At 49.5% G+C, this 20,434-nt stretch overlaps 1 protein-coding gene across 2 annotated transcripts in view; it reads right to left on the bottom strand.

Moving 5' to 3' along the window:
• Tamm41 (TAM41 mitochondrial translocator assembly and maintenance homolog) overlaps positions 1 to 20,434 on the bottom strand; it is a 41,064-nt gene that overhangs the window by 4,339 nt on the left and 16,291 nt on the right. For both annotated transcript variants that reach the window (XM_010631468.3, XM_019208603.2), the window contains exons 5-7: positions 15,040 to 15,185; positions 4,969 to 5,134; positions 3,367 to 3,429 (exon numbers count right to left, since the gene is read on the bottom strand). In XM_010631468.3, the coding sequence (XP_010629770.1) occupies positions 3,367 to 3,429; positions 4,969 to 5,134; positions 15,040 to 15,185 (375 nt within the window). The remainder of the gene's footprint in view (positions 1 to 3,366; positions 3,430 to 4,968; positions 5,135 to 15,039; positions 15,186 to 20,434) is intronic.

Below are 20,434 nucleotides of genomic sequence, written 5' to 3'. Positions count from 1 at the left end.
GAGCGCGAGCGAGAGCTGTCACCGAACCAGGTGTTTGAGATGTGATTCTTGCTCCGGAGGGGCAGGTTAACTATTCCTATGAGATGAGGACTTAGGCAAATGAGGAAACCTGCCCGACAGAGCTCCCAGAAGTTAAGTTCCGGTATGGGCACTCGTCTCTGCCCCAGCACGATGCTTGGGAGCCTGCACCCCAGCCCATGACCACGGAAACAGAGCAGCCAGAGCCCCTGCAAACGCAGGGTAGGTCTCAAGTACTGCATTGTGGCGCAGGCTGGGGCCATCAGCGGAGTCCAGGCTACAGGTGCTGCACCTACTGCCCTCTGCTGGCGAATGGAAGGGACACATGGGGAGAGGACAGTTCATTTTACCTGGGAGGTGTCAAGAGATCTTGACGATGGAGCTTTCCTATCATTTATTAGAAAAAACCAAGCTTATAAAAACCATAGAATTGTATACTGCATTCCCTCCGAACACACAGCCAGCTTCAATAGCCTACGAGCTCACAGGCGATCTTGTGTTATCCAACTCTTACCCACTTCCTTCCACCAAATTTGATTCAAAAGCAAACCCCAGGCATCACATTATTTTATCTGTAAAAGTTATCATATCGTCTATCTTTGCAAGCAAAGTTTAAAAAAGAAAAACTGTAAGAACATGTCAATACAACTAGAAACAATTAATTCTAATAATTCTGTATAGCAGGGGAAGCCAAAAATTGGTAAAATTTCACCCCAGGAGGATCGTGGTGGGGAGTAGCGACTGTGTGACACATAAACCACCACTCCGAGTTGCGAGCGGGCAGCGCATCTCCGAGGCCTGACTGGGAGGGTCCAGCGTGAGCAGAGGAAAGGATTATGGGAACCGGAGATGCAGGGTGTGTCCCTGAGCGGAGGACACACGAGCTACCCAATCTCTAAGTCTTTTCAAAGATCCAGGAGGCGACACTGTGTCTTGGGGGCCAGGTGCCCAGGTGGCCGCGCTAGGAGACACTCCAAGGTGTGACCGTACTGTCTCGGGGCCACCAAAACCCCGAGAGGGGGCAGGTTCCCGGCTGAATGATCACTCCCTGTGCATGCTGCCAGTTTCTACCAACATGCCTGTCTCCTGGATTCGGAGCCTCCGGAGGGCAGGGTGTGCTGGGTTCCCTTCTGAACCCCAAGGAGCCAGTACGGGAGAGGTGCCCAATGGGCGGCTCTGTGGGGGACCCTGGGCTGAAGAGTCAGTCACCCTGTGCTGCTGCGCATGGAGAGAAAGGGAGAAGAGAACTCTCAGATGCCGCAGGAGCAGTGTGGCTCTGTGTTCAAATGCTTACAGTCACACAGCAAGAGCAGGTGGAAACACAAAGAAAAACAAAACCAAAGAGAACAAGAGCTGAAATCAGCACCATAATACCAGGAGCTGGGGCTGTAGCTGTGGTAGGACACCACCCTGGCACATGTGAGGCCCGCGTCCCACCCCCAGCTTGGTGGGGTGAGAGGCAGGAATTAAAAACAATCAACATAAACATTTGGAAGCCAAAGTTGAGAAAAATCTCTCAGAAAGCAGAGCAAAAAACCAAAACAGGAGACAGAAAGAAAACCCAAGGACCGGTCAAGGAAGTCCAATGTGTGAATAAAAGGAGTTCCAGAAAGAAAACAGAGAAAACAGATGGGATGAGATTGAAGAAAGAATAAAGGCAGCTGGGGGTTTAGTTCAGTGGCACTGCACCCATCCTGCAAGCACAAGGTCCTAGGTTTGATCCCCTGTACAAAAAAACAAAAAGAAAAAGAAAGAATAAAGGAATCTGAGTGTGCTGGTGAACACCTGCGATCCCAGCACGTGGGAGGCTGAGGCAGGAGGAATGTATCGAGTCTGAGGTCAGCCTGGGCTACATAGTGAGTTCAAGGCCAGCCTGAGCTACAAAGCGAGATTCTGTCTCAAAAAACAAAACAACAACAACAACAAAAAACCAAAAAAAAAAAAAAAACCAAAAAAAAAAAAAATTTTCTTACACAGTATTCTTATATGCTGAATTTCCAAATGGAAAGGACAAGCTGGGCATGGGGACTCACACCTATAATCTGAGCACTTGGGAGGCTGAGGCAGAAAGATCATCAAGGAATTCAAGGCCAGCCTGGAATACACAGTGAGACCCTGACTCAAGAAAGAAAGAAAGAAAAAAAGATCAAAGAAAGGGCAATGATTACCTAGTAAAACAGATAAAAATAGACACTAAGGCGCAGCATTGAGATTGCAGAGCCCTGGGGAAAAATGAAGACTGAACAAACTTCCAGAAGAAAAACACAAAGGGTTAGGACTTGGCGACAGCAGTGCTGAAAGTGAGAGGGTAACTGCAGGGATAATTCAGGATTCATGGGGAAATGATTTGTCCGATTAGAAATCTAGGCCCAGCCCAAGGGTCAATTTTGTGTGAGAGCAGAAAAAGGAGGTTTTCAGATGCACAGGTCTCCAATCTGCATCCAGTGCACACTTTCTCAGGGAATCCCTGGGTCATGTGCTTGCCCAAATGACAGCCTGTACCAATCAAGTGACAGAAGCCCAGCACGTCGCCACACAACTGGAATCCCAGGCACTTGGGAGGCTGAGGCAGGAGGACTGCAAGCTTAAGCCCAGCCTGGGCAACTTGGCAAGATCCTATCTCAAAATAAAATATAGGGCCGGCGATTTAGCTCAGTGGTTCTGCTGCCTGCCTGCCTCCCTCGCAAGCACAAAGACCTGAGTTCGATCCCCGGTGCTTCCCCACAAAATCAAAATAAAATATAAACAAAAGGGCTGGGAGGTAGGTCAGCAGTAGAGTGTTTGCCTGGCCTGTGCAGGACCCTGGTTCAATCCCCAGTACCATAAAAAAACACAAGGGAAAAGACACAGAACACGAGAAGCAAGGTCCCGCAGGGGAAGAGGAAACGCAGTGTCCACTGCAGGCATGGAGAAGCAGCCAACATGGCCCAGAATGATGCTCAAACTCTGAACGCGACTAAGCCAAAGCTCTGGGACCAGGGGGACAGACTGGGAGGGTGAGTGGTGAGGCAGATTCTAATTCCCATGGCCAGCACCAACTGACGGGCCGGGGCTGAAGAGCAGCAGGTTTAGAAGACCACAGCACAAGCACAGATGACTCGAGGGGTGCAGGCAGCTGCCCTGGTGTGTGGGGACAGGCACAGTCTCTTGATGCTGAGAAAATACAGGGGAGCCCACTGCGCAGTTCTTCATGTGCCCTGGGGAGAGGAAAGTCTCCCGGCGCTCCCACGCTGGCACCCGGATGGCACTGCACACCACCAGACACCCTACCGTAGCCCAGGGATGGCACAGGCCGGGCTCTCGGGGTGCCAGACCCACAGGTGGGGTGGTGGCAGCCGTGGCTCTCACCAGCGGTCCAGATGCCCTTGGCGCTCTGTCGGATGCTGGAGGGGCGCACGATCGCTGACAGCCCTGTGGGGAAGAACCAGAGGGGCCATGAGCCCGCAGCAGACAGTAGTACATCATTGGCCTGAGACCCAGTACGAGGCGGAGGACAGGAAGAGCAGCAGGTTGAGGGTGGGACACCGGGGTGCCCCTGTGTGGCACCAGGACAGGTGGACATGCCCTGGGCCTGGGCCACCTCACCTCACCCAAGGGGGGATGGTGAGCTGCAAAACTCATTTTAGGGATTTAAATCTCTCCTGCTGCTCAATCCCAACATGGGAAAAGATTAAAAACCAAAAGTTCTGAGCTAGGAGAAAGAGGTTCAGTCTGAAAACACATGGAGAGGACACTTCGGCACGGAGCACCAGGACATGTCTTAAGAAGACAGCAGTGACTGGGCATGGTGGTGTACGCCTGTCATCCTAGAACCTGGAAGGCTGAGGCAGGAGGGTTACCATGAGGTCAAGACCAGCCTGAACAACAAACAAACCAACAAAAACAAACAGCAGTGACCATACTGTTGCCAAGATCATGTTAAGACACACAGCACACAGGCGGGCGTGGTTGCGCACGCCTGTAATCCCAGTACTTGGGAGGCTGAGGCAGGAGGATCACTGAGTTTGAGACCAGCCTGGGTTACATAGTGAGTTCCAGGTCAGTCTCAACTACATAGTGAGAACCTGTCTCAAACCACCCCCCAAAAGAAGGACACACAGCACATGAGGCGCCTCCTGTCTTCAAAGCAGGTCTCCTACTGAGGCCCAGGCTCATGTGTGACCGAATGCAAGGTGGCTTCTGGCTGATGGTCACCGTGGGCTGGCAGCTGGCACCCTGGGCAGCTCGTGGACGGTCTCTGGATGCCAACAGGAGGGTGATGGAGTTGTTCTCAACTCCCTAATGATTTTCTTACTAACGCCTCATGAAGGGCAGTCTCACCTCACAGGGAAGCGGGGTCCTCAGCGGAGGCCTGGATTTTGGATAAACATTAGGGAGGCCCTGGGGACACTGAGGACAAATGCGGCCACATCACAGGAACCTACTCAACAACGTCTCGGACGCAACAGTGGGAGCTGGCTGGTGACAGCTGTGCTCTCTGAGGTCACGCGGCACTGACAGTATCAGTCCCCTTCCTGCTGGGACCACTGTGGAGAGCAGACACAGGTTGAAGCGACTCCGCCATGTGTCGCTCCTGGAACTAAACGAAGCCCTATTTCTCCTTTTGACAGTGATTTAGGACCCAGGAATATGAAAAAAGAATTATTTCCACTACCTGACTTTAAAGGCTATTTGTTTGTTTTGATTTTTGAGACAGAGCCTCACTATGTAGCCCAGGCTGGCCTTGAACTCATGGCAATTCTCCTGCCTCAGCCTCCTGAGTGCTAGGGTTACAGGTGTGCAGCACCATGCCCTGCTCCACCACTTTACTTTAAACAAGTGAAACATCATTTGGAAAGTCCAAAACTGTCAGTGTTTCCCTTCTTCCCAGGGGCAATTTCTCTCTGGATCTCGATAGCAGAGAAAGAACAAACAGTAGGCCAGTCAGCCCCAGGATGTGGCCGGCCGTACCTAGACGCACCACATTGCAGCAGTCAGGGTCATGTGCCACCTGCAGCAGTGTCTCCTCCACGTCCCTGTTCCTCCCCGGGGGATCCATGATGCGATTTATTTGTTGCTGTAAGGTTCTGGGCAGTGTCATTAGCTGTGTGAATTGTCCTTCTGGGCTTTTGTCTATCTGAGGGAAAACAAACAAACAAACAAGGAAGATGCTTATGGTTTACAGAAGTGCTTTAAACTTTAAATATTCAGGCACATGGCTTCTATTTAAAGTCACACAGGTCTCACATTATGTGGAACCCCTGGGCATACAAATGTAATTAAGTATGTGATTTCCGGGCTGGGGATTTACATGAGTGGCATCGCTGCCTGTCCTGAGTACAAGGTACAAGTACAAGCACAAGGTCCTGAGTTCAATCCCAGGTACCAGAAACAAAACAATATGAAAGAAAAAAAACAAAACAAAACCCCAGGCTGTGTTTTCTCCTGATAAAAAATAAAATAGAACACAAATCACACGCAGGTGCCCGGAGCCTCCCCCTTTTAGTTCAGTGTTTTGTTTTGTTTTTTTTTTTGAGACAGGGTCTCACTATGTAGTTGAGACTGACCTGGAACACACTATGTAGCCCAGGCTGGTCTCAAACTCACAGCGATCCTCCTGCCTCAGCCTCCTGAGTGCTGGGATTACAGGCATGCACCACCATGCCCGGCATGCCTCCCCCTTTTAGAAACTGAATGTTTTATTCACTTTCGGTTCCCTGGCGTGAAGCAGCTACTCAGAAAGATGGGGACCAAGGAGCTGGGTCAGTATCACCCAGCTGTCACTGCTTGTTCTCTGGGAGCGAGTTACACAAGCCATTCTACTCCCAATGTACTAGAAACTCATCAAGCTGCTAAAAGATAAACAAAGAACTAAAACATTTTCCAAGGCATGCATTTGACTGTATCTGGACACCACTGAACCAAAAGTCAGCAACAGAGCTTAGACCAGAATGCCTTACTTAATACAAAGCTTTGAAAAAACATTTTATGCTGGGTGTGGTGGCAAACACCTGTAATCTCAGTACTTGGGAGGTTGAGGCAGGAGAACTACCTCAAGTCTGAGGCCAGCCTGGGCTACACAGTGAGACCCTGTCTCAAAAAAACCAAAAAACCAACAAAATAAAACAAAACAAAAACCTTCCTTAAGAAAAATCTACACATAAACATGGTCTGGTAGAGGTACAAGATCCCAACAATGAATGTAACTGTACTGTATCCCTAAAATGTACCAATAAACTCAATTAAAGCTGAAAAAAAAAAAAACATGGTCTGCCTGCCAACTGCAGACCCAGCACACCTGATAGCTTACTACGCTACTCTCTCGGTTAATATGTCTTGTATTCTTTTAACAAGTGTTTAGGTGTTAAGTGCAGTAAGAACTGTAAGAAACCTGGGCATGGTGGTACACACCTGTAATCCCAGCACTTGGGAGGCTGAGGCAGGAGGATCACCAAGAGTTTGAGACCAACCTGGGCTACACAGTGAGTTCAAGGCCAGCCTGAACTACACAGTAAGACTGTCCCAACGACCCCCCATCCAAAAAAAAGAACAGTAAGAAAAAAATTGGATGTATGTACAAAATTTTAGATCCAGATTTATGCCCGGCATGCCTCCCCCTTTTAGAAACTGAATGTTTTATTCACTTTCGGTTCCCTGGCGTGAAGCAGCTACTCAGAAAGATGGGGACCAAGGAGCTGGGTCAGTATCACCCAGCTGTCACTGCTTGTTCTCTGGGAGCGAGTTACACAAGCCATTCTACTCCCAATGTACTAGAAACTCATCAAGCTGCTAAAAGATAAACAAAGAACTAAAACATTTTCCAAGGCATGCATTTGACTGTATCTGGACACCACTGAACCAAAAGTCAGCAACAGAGCTTAGACCAGAATGCCTTACTTAATACAAAGCTTTGAAAAAACATTTTATGCTGGGTGTGGTGGCAAACACCTGTAATCTCAGTACTTGGGAGGTTGAGGCAGGAGAACTACCTCAAGTCTGAGGCCAGCCTGGGCTACACAGTGAGACCCTGTCTCAAAAAAACCAAAAAACCAACAAAATAAAACAAAACAAAAACCTGCCTTAAGAAAAATCTACACATAAACATGGTCTGGTAGAGGTACAAGATCCCAACAATGAATGTAACTGTACTGTATCCCTAAAATGTACCAATAAGAGGCAGGAGAACTACCTCAAGTCTGAGGCCAGCCTGGGCTACACAGTGAGACCCTGTCTCAAAAAAACCAAAAAACCAACAAAATAAAACAAAACAAAAACCTGCCTTAAGAAAAATCTACACATAAACATGGTCTGGTAGAGGTACAAGATCCCAACAATGAATGTAACTGTACTGTATCCCTAAAATGTACCAATAAACTCAATTAAAGCTGAAAAAAAAAAAAACATGGTCTGCCTGCCAACTGCAGACCCAGCACACCTGATAGCTTACTACGCTACTCTCTCGGTTAATATGTCTTGTATTCTTTTAACAAGTGTTTAGGTGTTAAGTGCAGTAAGAACTGTAAGAAACCTGGGCATGGTGGTACACACCTGTAATCCCAGCACTTGGGAGGCTGAGGCAGGAGGATCACCAAGAGTTTGAGACCAACCTGGGCTACACAGTGAGTTCAAGGCCAGCCTGAACTACACAGTAAGACTGTCCCAACGACCCCCCATCCAAAAAAAAGAACAGTAAGAAAAAAATTGGATGTATGTACAAAATTTTAGATCCAGATTTTGTAGGCATAGACAACTTTCTCAATAATTAGAACTAACTTATTCTACCCACTTTCAAATTCAACAAATATTTAAGTAAGTACACATCAATGGGTTTTCTAACTTCGCCTACAAATCTGTATGAAGAAAATGGCATTATTTAATGCCTCTAATAAAGACAGCGAGGTGTTTTTACCTAAATATTTGAAATTTATCACTGGAATGGTCCTAAATTCACAGGCTCTGAACTCTACTTAGCTTTGGCTCCATAGAGGACAAAGATCAAGTTCTGGCCATTTCTATGGAATACGCCAGAAAGTGATAGTTTGGAGGCCATGTGTTGAGACAGCTCAACAGAAGCTGACATTTCAGTTGTGCTTTGTTTATGAAAGTTCCGGAAACTTTAGAGATGCAAAACTAGCTTGCGTAATAGGAGGAATTAGAACATAGTATTTGTTGCTGTTTATTTATGAGGAAATGAATGGGCTGGAATTGTACTAAAGAGCACGTGTCTAAAGACAAAATATTAGGTGACATGTTTAAATAAATTGCTAAGTGCTGCCTTATTATCCCTACTTTCAAATTTTCATTGAAACACTAAAGCAAAAGCCATTAGTAAGATTTTAAAAGTCGAACTGCACTTTTAAGAGCAGAATCTTTCCATGCAGCATTGCAGCAGGCCCAGCCACAGAGACAGAAAGCCGAAAGGGCCTGGGGTTTCCTCACAGGGTGATGGGGATGTTCTAAGATTAGATCCGGGTGGTGGCTGCACAACGCTGCGAATATACTAAAGACCAATGAATTCTATGTTAGGTGAATAATACATCAATAAAGCTAGTGCTTTATTTACTTTTTTTTTTGAGACAATGTTTCACTATGCAGTCCAGACTGGCCTTGAACTCACTACATAGCCCAGGCTGGGCTTGAACTCATAGGGATCCTTCTGCGTCAGCCTCCTGAGTGTTGCACGCCCCTATGCCTGGCTATTAAAGCTAGTATTTAATTAGTTAATTAATTTTATTTTTATTTTTTGGTTTTGGGGATCGAACTTGGGACCTTGTGCTTTCTATGCAGGTGGTGGAACCACTGAGCTAAATCTCCGGGCAAAAGCTATTAATATAAAAAAGCAGATAGGTCCTGCGGTATGGATGCTGCGGCTCGCCCCCCAGGTCTGAGCTCCAGGATGAGATCCTCCTTACACCAGTGCCTGGGCAGAGTCCTTCCTAGAAATGCCCTCCGCCGACAGCGGGAAAGGGCAGGGGCCCTAAGGCCTGGGCTCTCTACCTGAGCCAGGACAACTCTGAGGGGCCCCTGCTCCACAGCGCCACCCCTGATCAGACGAGGCTCTTGTTGCAAACCCGCCCAATCTGATTTTCTGGAACCGGTCCCAGGAGGCAGATGCGCTGGAGCCGCCCCGGTGTGGCACAGCCAGTGGCAGCCCTGAAGGTGCCGTCTGCAGACCCAGAGCACGGTGGGGCGTAGTGGTGCGTTTTGTCACCTCCGCTAGGCTCAGCAATCAGCTGCTTGGCCAGTGCCATCCAGATGCTGAGCGAAAGGTATTAAGATGCAGTGGGCATGTGACTCGGCTGACTGTAAGGACAGCAGATCACCCTCCACGCTGTGGCAGGCCTCAGCCAGCCGATGAAGGACACACGGGAAGGCACCGAGGTCCCCGAAGGAGCAGGAGTTCCGCCTCTACACACACAGCCACGACGTGCCCAGGGCTCCAGCCTCCTCTCCCCCGCATACCTGGAACTTGTGATTCAGGACTCTGAGACCGCAGGAGCCGACTCCTTACAACAAAGCTGTGTCCGTTCCCTCCCTCCCTCCACGTGTACCCTGTTCTCCAGAGAACTGGCATGTCAGAGTTGATGCACGCCGCCACGTCCATTAAGTGTGGTCCTTACAGAAGCTGCACAGCGGTCACAGTATGACAGAGAGGGGGACGTGGTCAGTCTAGAAGCAGGACACGAGAACACGGCATACGCCGGGGCTGCAGGCCTGGGGACGAAGGTGCTGCTTCCCAGGCTTGCATTCATCCTCTGTGACTCGACAGTGCAGGGGAACCGGGCTGTGAAGACCTCCCGCCGGTCTACTGCATCGCGGACACAAAGTTCGTGACAGGTGGTGAGCACCAAGGTGCAGGATGCTGGAGGCCCTGGTGGGAGGCGACCGCGAGACCATGGAGCCTTCGTCCTTGGCCAAGTTCTTAAGCGCACGGGGTGGGGAGCAACTTCCCGCAACTCATGCGGCATCAGGAAGAGAGAAGCCCGGGGCGGGGGCTCTGCGGCTGCAGGCAGCATGCTGCACCCCCGAAGAGGATGTGAAGATGCACTCATCCGCTGAGAGAGGACTGGGCCCTGCCTTTCCTGCTGTGTAGGCAGCAGGAAGCAGGAAGCAGGCTTCATGGCGTGGCACCAACAACTGCGCTCAGAGCCCACTCCAGGGCAGAGCAGTATTGAGGGTGGCAGCAGGCTCAGGCCACCACAGCCTCCAGTGCAGGGGCCCTGGGGTCCTCAATGCCGGCCCCAAACGCCCCAGGCCACCCCCAGAAATCTGCAACAGAGCAGTCAAAGACAGTGGGGGCACCAGTGTGGAGATGACACCCTGTGCATCCGGGGGTTGTGTTCATCCTAAGGTGACGACCGCCAATCACATCCCGTCACGTTCCCAGCTGGCCTGGGCACCTAGGGCTGGAAGGAGACGTGGCCCTGCTTCCCACTCCTCCTGCACCCACCTTGGAGCCCTGTGCTTCCCCTCCACAGCTCTAGATTTGGGCGGCCAGAGGTCCCCATGCACCCCACCAACATTCAAGCTGGGATGGTCAATGGCCCAGGTAGACTCATGCTTTGGGTTCAGCAGATAAGGATCCCGGCCTCCTATCACACTGGCAGGAGCCACTGAAGATGCTGGACACAAGGCAGGCACGGACACACATCTCTGAGCGCCCCTTGCCCAACTGTGTGTGTGTGTGTGTGTGTGTGGTACTGAGGACTGAACCTAGGGCCTTACACTAGAGCGACCTCCCAGCAGCTTTTATGTTCTTTATTTTGAGACAGTGTCTTTCTAAGTTGCTAAGCTGGGCTAGAACTTGCAGTCTTCCTGCCTCAGCTTTCCCGAGTGCTTGGATTATAGGAGTACCCCACCATGCCTGGCTCCCCTGCTCAGTTTCGACCATCAGGGGACAAGCAAAATGGGTGAGGTGACCCAGGTCTCCTATTCCTTGCAGATTTGGGCCTGGGCCATCCCTTCTAGACGAAGAGTGGTGCTGGCGGAGGGTGTAGGGAATCTGGAGTGTGCAGCAGAGGAGAGAAAGATGAGAATCAGCTGCAGCCTGGAGAGCTAATGCAGCACCAGAAGCTGCAGCTCAGTCCTGATCTTGTAAATTCCCTGGGAAAGAAATCAATGGGGAACAGAACCAGAGGGCCCTCTGGGTCACGGGAAGGACACCCACTCAAGTCTATCCTCACACTTCAGAGAATTCCCAGGCCTTGTTCCTTGTTCTGTTTCAAGAAAGGGAGGCAGTCAGGCATATTATTGTCCCCTGTCCTCCAGCCTTGAGCTGATGTTTCTCTGGGGTCTTTGCAAGCAGTTTTGCCGCATTATTCCACAGTGAAGCCCCAGCTGCCAAGCCCTGCACACCACAGAGACTCAGCCTGTGTCCTACAGCCCTGCTGTTTAGGACAGGCCAGGAAAGGCATCCAGACACGTGAGGGACAGCAAAGGAGGAGAGACAGGAGAGTCAAAAGAGGACAGGAACCGAGTGACAAATACAGACCTCAAGGAGGAACTTCAGCAATGATGGTAGGGATCGTTAAAGAGATGAGGAAAAATGATTTATCAATAAAATAAGAATAGACTGCCATCAAAAGAATATTCAAGGGAAACTGAAAATTCAACAGAAGCATTCACAGACCAATGTGAAAAATTCTCAAAAACTGAACCCTCCCAAGAAAAACAGGAAAGAGAGAGAGTGAGAAAGAGAGAGACAGAGAGAGAGAGAGAGAGAGAGAGAGAGAGAGACAGGGAGACAGAAAGAGTGAGAGAGAGAGAGTGAGAGACAAACAGAGGGGGGGAAGAGAGAGAGTGTGTGAAAGAAACAAACACCTCAATTAAACCAGAAAAAAGCCAACTGGCAGGAATTCCAGAAAAAGCAAACTAAGAACATGGGCATGAAGAGATTGTTACAGAAATAATAAAAGAAAATTTCCTAGGACTGAAGCTCATGAATTTCTAAATGGAAAAGGCCACCAACTCCTGGAATAACAAATTAATACTATAAAGACAAAATGAATCACCATGAAATATAAGACAACTGGGAAAAAGGGAAGGATTCTCAACACTGTCAGAGAGGTGTGAAGGTCATATCCAAAGGAAAGGCACTGGAATGTCAGTGGTCATTTTTAACACTGGAAGCTAGAAGAAATGGAACCATGACTTAGACATTCTAAGGGAAAAATTATTTCTAGCCTAGACTTTGCTAACTAGCCAGAAAGACTGGTCAGTGGGAAGGAAGGTAGAAAGTTCAGAGGCACCTGGTCTGAACAAACTTGCCTCCTTCCCAAACAATGTCAGGTAGGCACTACAGGACATATCACAGCAAAATTAAAAGCTGAATCACCAATGAGGTCCGAACAAGACCCAAAACACCAAAGACTAGCAACAGAGAGAAGCAAAGGAAGTTGAGGAGCACAGCCAGGCACTGCTCCCAGGAAACAGGCAGCTTAGGAAGCACAACCAGGGGCCTCTAGGAGGGATGCTCCCAAGAAAAGTGACACAGAAAACACCCAATATGATCATCTATATTGGGAAGAGTGCTACAGATCTGTCAGAGTTTGAGGATGAATTAGCGACTGCTACACAGAAAATCAAGGAAGTGTATTAGACAGTGCGCTTCTTTTGGAGACACAATACCCAACACCCACAATTTAAAGGCAAGGTTTAATCTGCTCATGGATTCAGTCTGTGATTGGCTGCTCTAAGGCGCAGACTTCATGGTGGGAGGGTGTGGTAGAGCAAAGCTGCTTAGCTCATGGTGGCCTGAAAGCAGAGCAGGGAACAGCACCAAAGAGAAAGTGACTAGGAACCAGACATAAACTCCAAGGCCACGCCTCCCACACCCACCAGCCACACCTAGAAGTGCAGGCTGCCAATCCCCCAGGGCAGATCCCAAAGCCAACCAAACTCAAACTCCACCCTAAATGCCACAGCACACGGTAAAAGAAAGGCAACCCTTAAATTTAGTAAAAGCAGATTGCGGGCCAGGGGTTTAGCTCAGTGGTGCCGCTGCCTACCTCACAAGCACATGGTCCCGAGTACAGAAAACAGAAACAAAAACAAAAACAAAAACCCAACAAATCTGCAAAAGGAAAGGGAATTTCACAGTATATCTCACTAACAAAAATAATGTCATCATAGAGCTGGGGGTGTGACTTAGCAATATGGTGCTTGCTGAGCACATAAGAGGTCCTAGGTTTAATCCCCAGTATCGCAGCCAAAAAGAAAAGTTGTCATATTAAAGAAGAAATTGAGTATTAATCAATATTTCTGAAATAACTACGTGGCATACTGAGAGTAAGAAAAAGATGCCGAAAAAGTGTGTATGTGTGTGTGTGTGTTTGCACAGATGAAGTGTAAAACTGGAAAAAATCCTCATCTACATGGAAGGATGGCAAAAATAAAGTAAGAAATTGAAAAGAATCAAGAAATAACAGTCAAATTATATCATGAAGAATATGGAGGTAACTATCACAAGAATCAGGTGAAGAGATGAGAGAGCAGTTGCCTCCGGGAAGTATGAAGAAAGCACAGGGCACAGTGGGGACTGCTATTTTTTGTTATAAACCTTGATATATACCATTTGGCTTTTAAACCATGTGCAGGCATTACTTTGATAAAAGTAAAAATAAAAACAAAAGACCCCTCGAAGCAAACAGTTCAAAGTCTGTTTAGTTGAGTGATGAGTGTGTTGGTCCATTTTACTGTAGGGCAAGGGACCAAAGATCTGAACGTCAACTTCAAGGAGGAAGGGTTATTTTGGCTCTCGACTTCCCAGGTTTCAGTCCACTGTCACTGGCTCCCGGCTTTTAGCCTGTGGCGAGGCAGAGACACTATGGTGGAGGGCGTTGGGGAGGAGAGCCACTCACCTCAAGGTGGCCAGGAATGAAGGAGATTTGGAAAGTGCCCCCAGGGAAGAGCCCCAGGACAAAGCTCTGCCCTTTAAAGCCGTGCTCACCATGGCCTGCTCTACCCAGTTGGACACCACCTCTAACAAGGCCATTGACCTGAGACTAAACGGATCAGCACCAATCACGTCAGAGCCCCCCGCATTCAGTCACTTCCAAAAGCCCCTCTGACTCTGGTGCACTGGGGATCAAACACCCACACAGGAGCCTTGGGGACCCGACATATCCACACCGGGGCACGGGGTCCTGGGGGTGCTTCACATGTCACTTTCTTATCTAAAAAGAATTCTGTTCTAAAGGTCCTCTTTTACATCCTGGATATTCTATTAATCTGCCATTAATATAAGGTTAGCTGCCCCATTATGTAGAAGCAGAAGAGGATAAAAGAAGTAAAACATAGTGTTCCTTGTTACAGGAAAACAAGCCCTGTGATTTCTATAGTTGATGAAATCTTAAATTTGAATCACTTTTCTCCAAAGAAAAGTTATTTTTTATTTTCAAACATTTAATAATACTTTTACAAATCCCTTGATTTTAAAAATGTTTTACAGCCGGGTGTGGTGGCACCTGCCTGTAATCCCAGCACTCGGGAGGCTGAAGCAGGAGGATCGCTGTGAGTTCAAGACCAGCCTGGGCTACACAGTGAGTTCCAGATCAGTCTCAACTACATAGTGAGACTCTGTCTCAAAAAAGCCAAAAAAAAAAAAAAAAAAAAAAAAGTTTTACTTGGTACCAAAAAGCAAAGTTCCAAACAATGAACAGAGAAAACTCAATCTTCAGAAAAATATGTATGAGCACATTCATGTGAAACAAGACCAAACCAAAAAGCCAGAACCTCCTCATATGTGTGTGTACAAATCTGTACAAAAATGCGTGCCAATGGGGCCTGGGAACCAGGGCACACTGTCACGACGGTGACCGCGGGAGCCACACCAGGCGTGGGTGGAGGGAGCCCCGAGTGCCTGGTGATTTAGTCCATGTGAATTTCAAGTGCCGAGGACGCATCTGGGGCAAATACAGCTCTGGCGCGCTTCTGCCACTGCCCTGCCCTACTGCTTTGCCACAGAGACACAACACTGGCTTTCTCTCCAGTCTGCTCCTCCCAGCAGCTCCGGCCTCAGAGATCCCGTGAGTGAGCGATTACCTCCAGGTGGCCCTGCTGGCGCTTGTACACCACCTGCGGGTCCTCCTGCAGGATGCCACTGTACAGCTCACGGAAGTGGGCTACGTTGGGCTTCACGATATTCAGCACCTTCGCCTTTTCCTCCCCGACCACCATGCGGAAGTCACCTGGTTAAGGGAAAGAGCAAAATCTCTGAGGAATCCACACTGCGATCTATGAACTACCGCTCCTCCTCCGCTAGGGCAGGACTCATCACTCGTTTTTCCTTCTTCAGCATGAACACCTGACCCGAGGCAGGCAGGCGCTTCTCTGGGGGAGAAGAGCCACCGGCATCAGAGAGCCCTACCTGCAAATGAAACATGGCAAGCGGCTGTCCAGGTACCGAGGTGAGTCTCAGGAGAAGCAATTCACTTCTGCGGTCCCCTGTCCCCGCTTCCACCCACTGGGCTCGAGCACAGGGCAAGGACCGTGTGCCATCACTGGGGAGTCACCCTGGCCAATGTTTGCTCACCCTGCCTGCCTGGTTGAGGGCTGCTCTGCATCTAGGGATTTGATAAGGGCAGTGAGAGTCCTGGTAAGAAGTTTACCCTTAAGATGGAATTGCAAACAAACAGAACTTTGAAAGTCCCAAGTGGCAATGGATGAGGGACGCTACCTCTGCCTACTGGGTGAGCTGAGCTGCAAAATTAACAATTCTGAAGGACAAAAGGTGACTCTGAAAGAAATGAACAGTGTGAGAGCATGGCCTCTGCCACTGACAAACATCAAGAGGATGTGCAAAAACAAGGAGGGATGAAACGGGAGGCCTGAGCAAATGCCTACCAGGGTAATGTGAATTCAGAAGGGGCTGGTGGGTAGCACACCAGTAATCCCAGGACTGTGGGAGGCCAAAGCAGGAGGATTGCAAATCTGAGTCCAGCCTGGGCAACTTGGCAACTCAGCAAGACATTGTCTCAAAATTTAAGTAAATAAATGTCTGAATAACTGGATGGATGGATGGGCTGGGTGTGAAGCTCAGAGAGAAGGCACAACAACACACACATACACACACACACACACACAAGGTGGGCAGAGCAGAGCAGAGTGCAGCTCAGTGGCCATGCACTCTTTGAAGGTACGGCCCTGGTCCCCAGCCCCAGTGCTGAAAATGAGGCTGGACATGTGCAGAAGTCCTGTGTTAAGGCCAGGAGAGTGACACAGCTGAATCTTAGTTGGACAGAGGATGAGCAGCCAGAGGCAGGGAGGGACAAACGCAGGCAGACATCCCAGTGGTGGAGGGAACCCCTGGGACCAGGGCGATGGCGCAGTTTATCACCCAGTCGGTCACTATGAGGGTGAAGACCGCGTGGTGGAAGTCACACCAAGACAGCAAGTGCTGGTGCTTCACTAGAGCTAGCTGTTGGCTCATTTGGAAAAAGTTACAATACAAAGATGTCTGCAATGGTTTGGACGCGATTTTCCATCTGGAACTCATGTTGGGGTTTAATCTCAGTGCGGGGTGATTAAGAGGGTGAAGGCTTCATCCAACTCTGCTGCTCAGAGTCGGGACCTCTGAGAGATGACTGGGGTTAGGTGCGGCCATGGGGGTAGAGGGGTGGAGCCCCAGCACCAACTGCTGGTGGCTCCATGAGAAGAGAGAGCCAGGAGAGGTGGTGCACGTCTGTGATGCCAGCACACCCAAAGCTGAGGTCAGAGGATTGCCACCAGTTCGAGCACAGCTTGGACTACACAGCGAGCCCCTGTCTCAGAAAAGCAAAACAATAAAAAAAGAGAGGAGACAGCTGCACACCTGCTCCCTGCTCTCACCCACCTGGTTTCCTGAGTCTGCTTTGGGACTCTGCAGCAGGAGGCCGTCACCAGATGTGCATCACCCTGACCCTGGACCAGAACTCTGGGCCAACAGCAACTTCTGTCCTCTCGAACATACCCAGTCTGCAGTACTGAGTTATTAGCAACAGAGAGCAAACAGACAGTGCCGAGCAGTGCTGGCTTCAGTGAGGGCTGAAGGACCAGGGGACCATGAGCTTCTGTCAGCAGAGGGCTGGCCATTCACATGCCGCTGCTGTAGCCAGGCTGGGTCCTAGCAGGCTGTTGCGCTTGGATGACTGCTTATTCACCATGATTTTAAAGGGGAAGAGAATCACGTGGCTGTGGTTGAGGATCGCTGTGAATGTGGGCGATGTTTCACACGTGGCTGGAGACACTGAAAATGCCATCAGCCACCTGGAAAACTGGGGAGAGGAAGCCCCGCCCCTGGACAGAAAACCGAGGACACCAAGAAGCGATGAAGATGAGGCTGCCGGAGCCCCTGGTAAGTGCCAGGTGCAGGTTCCCCAGTGCAGCATCACACTGCCCCTCGGACCCACTTTCCTTGGGCACACAAAGCTCTGTCCCTGTTTTGCACACACAGCGACAAAGACAGAGAGCAAAGCACCTGTCAGGGTTGCCCAGGAAGCAAGGTCTACACTACACAGGAAAACTGTTCATGGGCTGGGGTGCTGCATGCACAGTGCCTGGGTTTCATCCCTAGTGCGCAAAAATAAAAAAGATGAACCAAAACACCTGTGAGTGGAAGTGTTATTTATTCCAGAAGCACACCGAGTGTCCAACAGGACAGGGATCGGCTGTGATGGCATAACCTGCTGTGTCCGGGACCGTTTGCCACACTGAAGCTTACACTCGCCATGCACATCGTACAACAAGCGACAGAACCAGGACACAAAAGGACAGTACCAACTTTACTTTTCCATGTAAAAATACGGAAAGTGAGATTCGAGGGTTACATAAAAGCCAGGGCTGGGGATGTGGCTTAGGGTCGCAGCTCCTGCTGGCCATGCAAGTCCCGGGTTCATTCTCCACTGAGGGGAAGAAAGAGGTTGTTTTTGTTCTACTAACACACATAGTTACTGTGGGTCCTCTGAGCGTGTGTGTTTTATATCTGTTATCTCTTTCAATCCCAGCAGAGCTCTCTGAAGCAAGTACTATTATTCCAAGTTTTACAGATGAGGACATCAAAGTGTCCAGATAATCTGTCCAAGGTCCAGCAAATCTCAGTTCCAAGGTGGTGACATTTAGGCAACTGTTTTACTCTACTTGGCGATTCCTTCATTCCCCTCTTCCACCACGCTGGCTGATTGCCTCTGGCGTTTTTTCCTAATTCACAGGGTGCAGAGTTGGGGATAGCTTGACAATTGCGAATGCACAAGAAGTTGGGTTAACTTTTGACTGTGACACCTTCCAATTTTATTGAGAGCCTTGAATCTATTAATGAACTCTGAATTTATTTAGTTAGTTCTTTGTTTTAGGATTTTTGAAATAGGGAATTTCTATTAGCTCAAGCTGACCTTGAATTCACAGCATCCTCCTGCTTCAGCCTCCTGGGTGCTAGGGTTACAAGTGCCACCATACCCAGCTATGAGCTCTGAAACCAGCAGGTTCTGAAGCAAAAGATCAGGTTAAATTCTAAACATTTGTGTCAGTCTTTCTCTTCTGTACACTCCATGAACTAACAAAAAAATTTTCATATTTTATGTACTAACTTTTGAGACAAGACTGTATCTGCTAAAATGTGAAAAACAAATGAATCCAAGTCCTCCCCCAAAGGACAGCAATGCAATCTCTGAAGAGCCCAGAAGAGACCTTGGGCTCTGAGAACAAGGACTGGGCCTGGCCAGCCCTGAATGCTGCTCTTGGAGCGCAGCCTGGGCAGGGAAGGCACAGCAACAAACATCTGCCGCGCTGAAGTTCTCTAACCGAGTGCAGCTGAACGAGCCTGGCCGGGGACAGGGAGCAGACAGGCTGATGGCTCACTGTGTCAGCACAAAGTAAGATCTGGGCACAACAGGGCCAGCGCCTGGTGATGAGAATCAGTTTCTCACCTACAGAGACTGCACCAAAGCCCAGTGACTAAGCAAAACCACCTCTATTGCTGGCTTGACTCTTGGTTGCTCTACTCAGAGAAGTGCCAGGTAGCCCTGAATCCCCGGCCCTACAAGGTAATTTTTTAATGAAGATGACTAAGGCTGGACTAAACATGTGGCTCAGTGGCTGAGCGCCTGACTAGAGTAAGTTGAGCCTTGGGTTTGGCCTCAGCACTACAAAAGGGTAGGGAGTATTTTTTTTAAAAAAAGCATTTCTAGGAGGCAGCCTGACACATCACCCAGGATGCATTCTCAAAAATACCTCCAGTGCTGCAGAGAACATGGCACTGTACCAGCTCATGTGTGGAAGGGAAGGAGGGACCCGAACGAGGCCTTGTTTTCTACAGAGAACACAGGGTGAGATGAAGACTCAGAAAGGAACCATGATTGATGGCAGCCACTGAACATCTGTAAGCACCAGGCAGAGGGAGCAAAGTGAGACAAACACCTACCCTCGCATGCCAAGGTGGACAGAGACCAAAGACAGACCAGGAAATCCACAGGGTGTCAGACTAGAGAACCTGAGGAGGAAGCCAAGGCAGGAAGAGATGACAGGGAGGTGGGGAGGTGTGGAGTCAGGGAGACCCCAGTGAGAGGCAGGACTGAGCTATAAAGTGAGGGAATCTGTCCCAGGAGACCTGGGACGAGGACAGACCCTTCACAGACAGTGAGGGTGCCAGGGAGCACGGGCACAAGACAAGCACCCATGCTCGTGACACTCTGGGCAGGCTGGGGAAGCTCCTGGGCTTCGGGGTTCTGAGTGCAGACTCACGGCTCTCAGGGCCTGCATGGAGCAGCTCATGAAGAACACTTAGAGTGGTGCATGACGCTGGTATGGGACCCACAATGCTAGGCACAGGGGTGATGACTGCCCCTCCAGGAGCAGGTGACCTCAAGGACGCAGTGTTCCAGTGGAGGCCTCAACAAAGCTCGTGCCCCCCAGTGGAGAGAAGCAGGTTCCAAATCCTGGAGGCGGAGGACCACTGAGACTGCCTGCAAGGCTTCAGCTGGCTGCGAATGGAGGATGAGGCCCAGTGGCTTTTACTCCACAGGAAGCGTTTCTCTCCTCACTTTAATGGGACTCACTATACAGTCCAGGCTGGCCCTGAACTCGCAGCAATCACTGCCTCAACCTCCTGAGGGCCGGGATGATAGGTGTGCACCACCCCACCCGGCTTCTCTCCTGACTTACTGGAATCTAGACAGGGATGTTAAATCACTCCAGGACGCTGGCACCTGCTGCTGAGTTTTTCCCAAGAGTCAATCAACTGCAACTTCTTGCAGCTTTGCGTTATTACTCAAAGTAGCCTCGCTGTGCTCAGACACCCAGGCATGGAAATCGGCCTGTTCTTACAGAAGGGTGCTAGAAGGTGATTCTCATTCCTTACGACCTTGAAGCACCACGTGAATGGGGCTCTCAAGTTTCAGTCCTTCTGGTCTACGTATTCTGCTGATGGGACAGGCATTTCTTGTTGACCTGTACAATTTTGGGGAGC

The sequence above is a fragment of the Fukomys damarensis genome, unplaced genomic scaffold, assembly GCF_012274545.1.
Source record: "Fukomys damarensis isolate Sample0158 unplaced genomic scaffold, DMR_v1.0_HiC HiC_scaffold_37, whole genome shotgun sequence".
Taxonomy (NCBI): Eukaryota; Metazoa; Chordata; class Mammalia; order Rodentia; family Bathyergidae; genus Fukomys; species Fukomys damarensis.
This window is presented reverse-complemented; position numbering and strand designations above follow the sequence as displayed.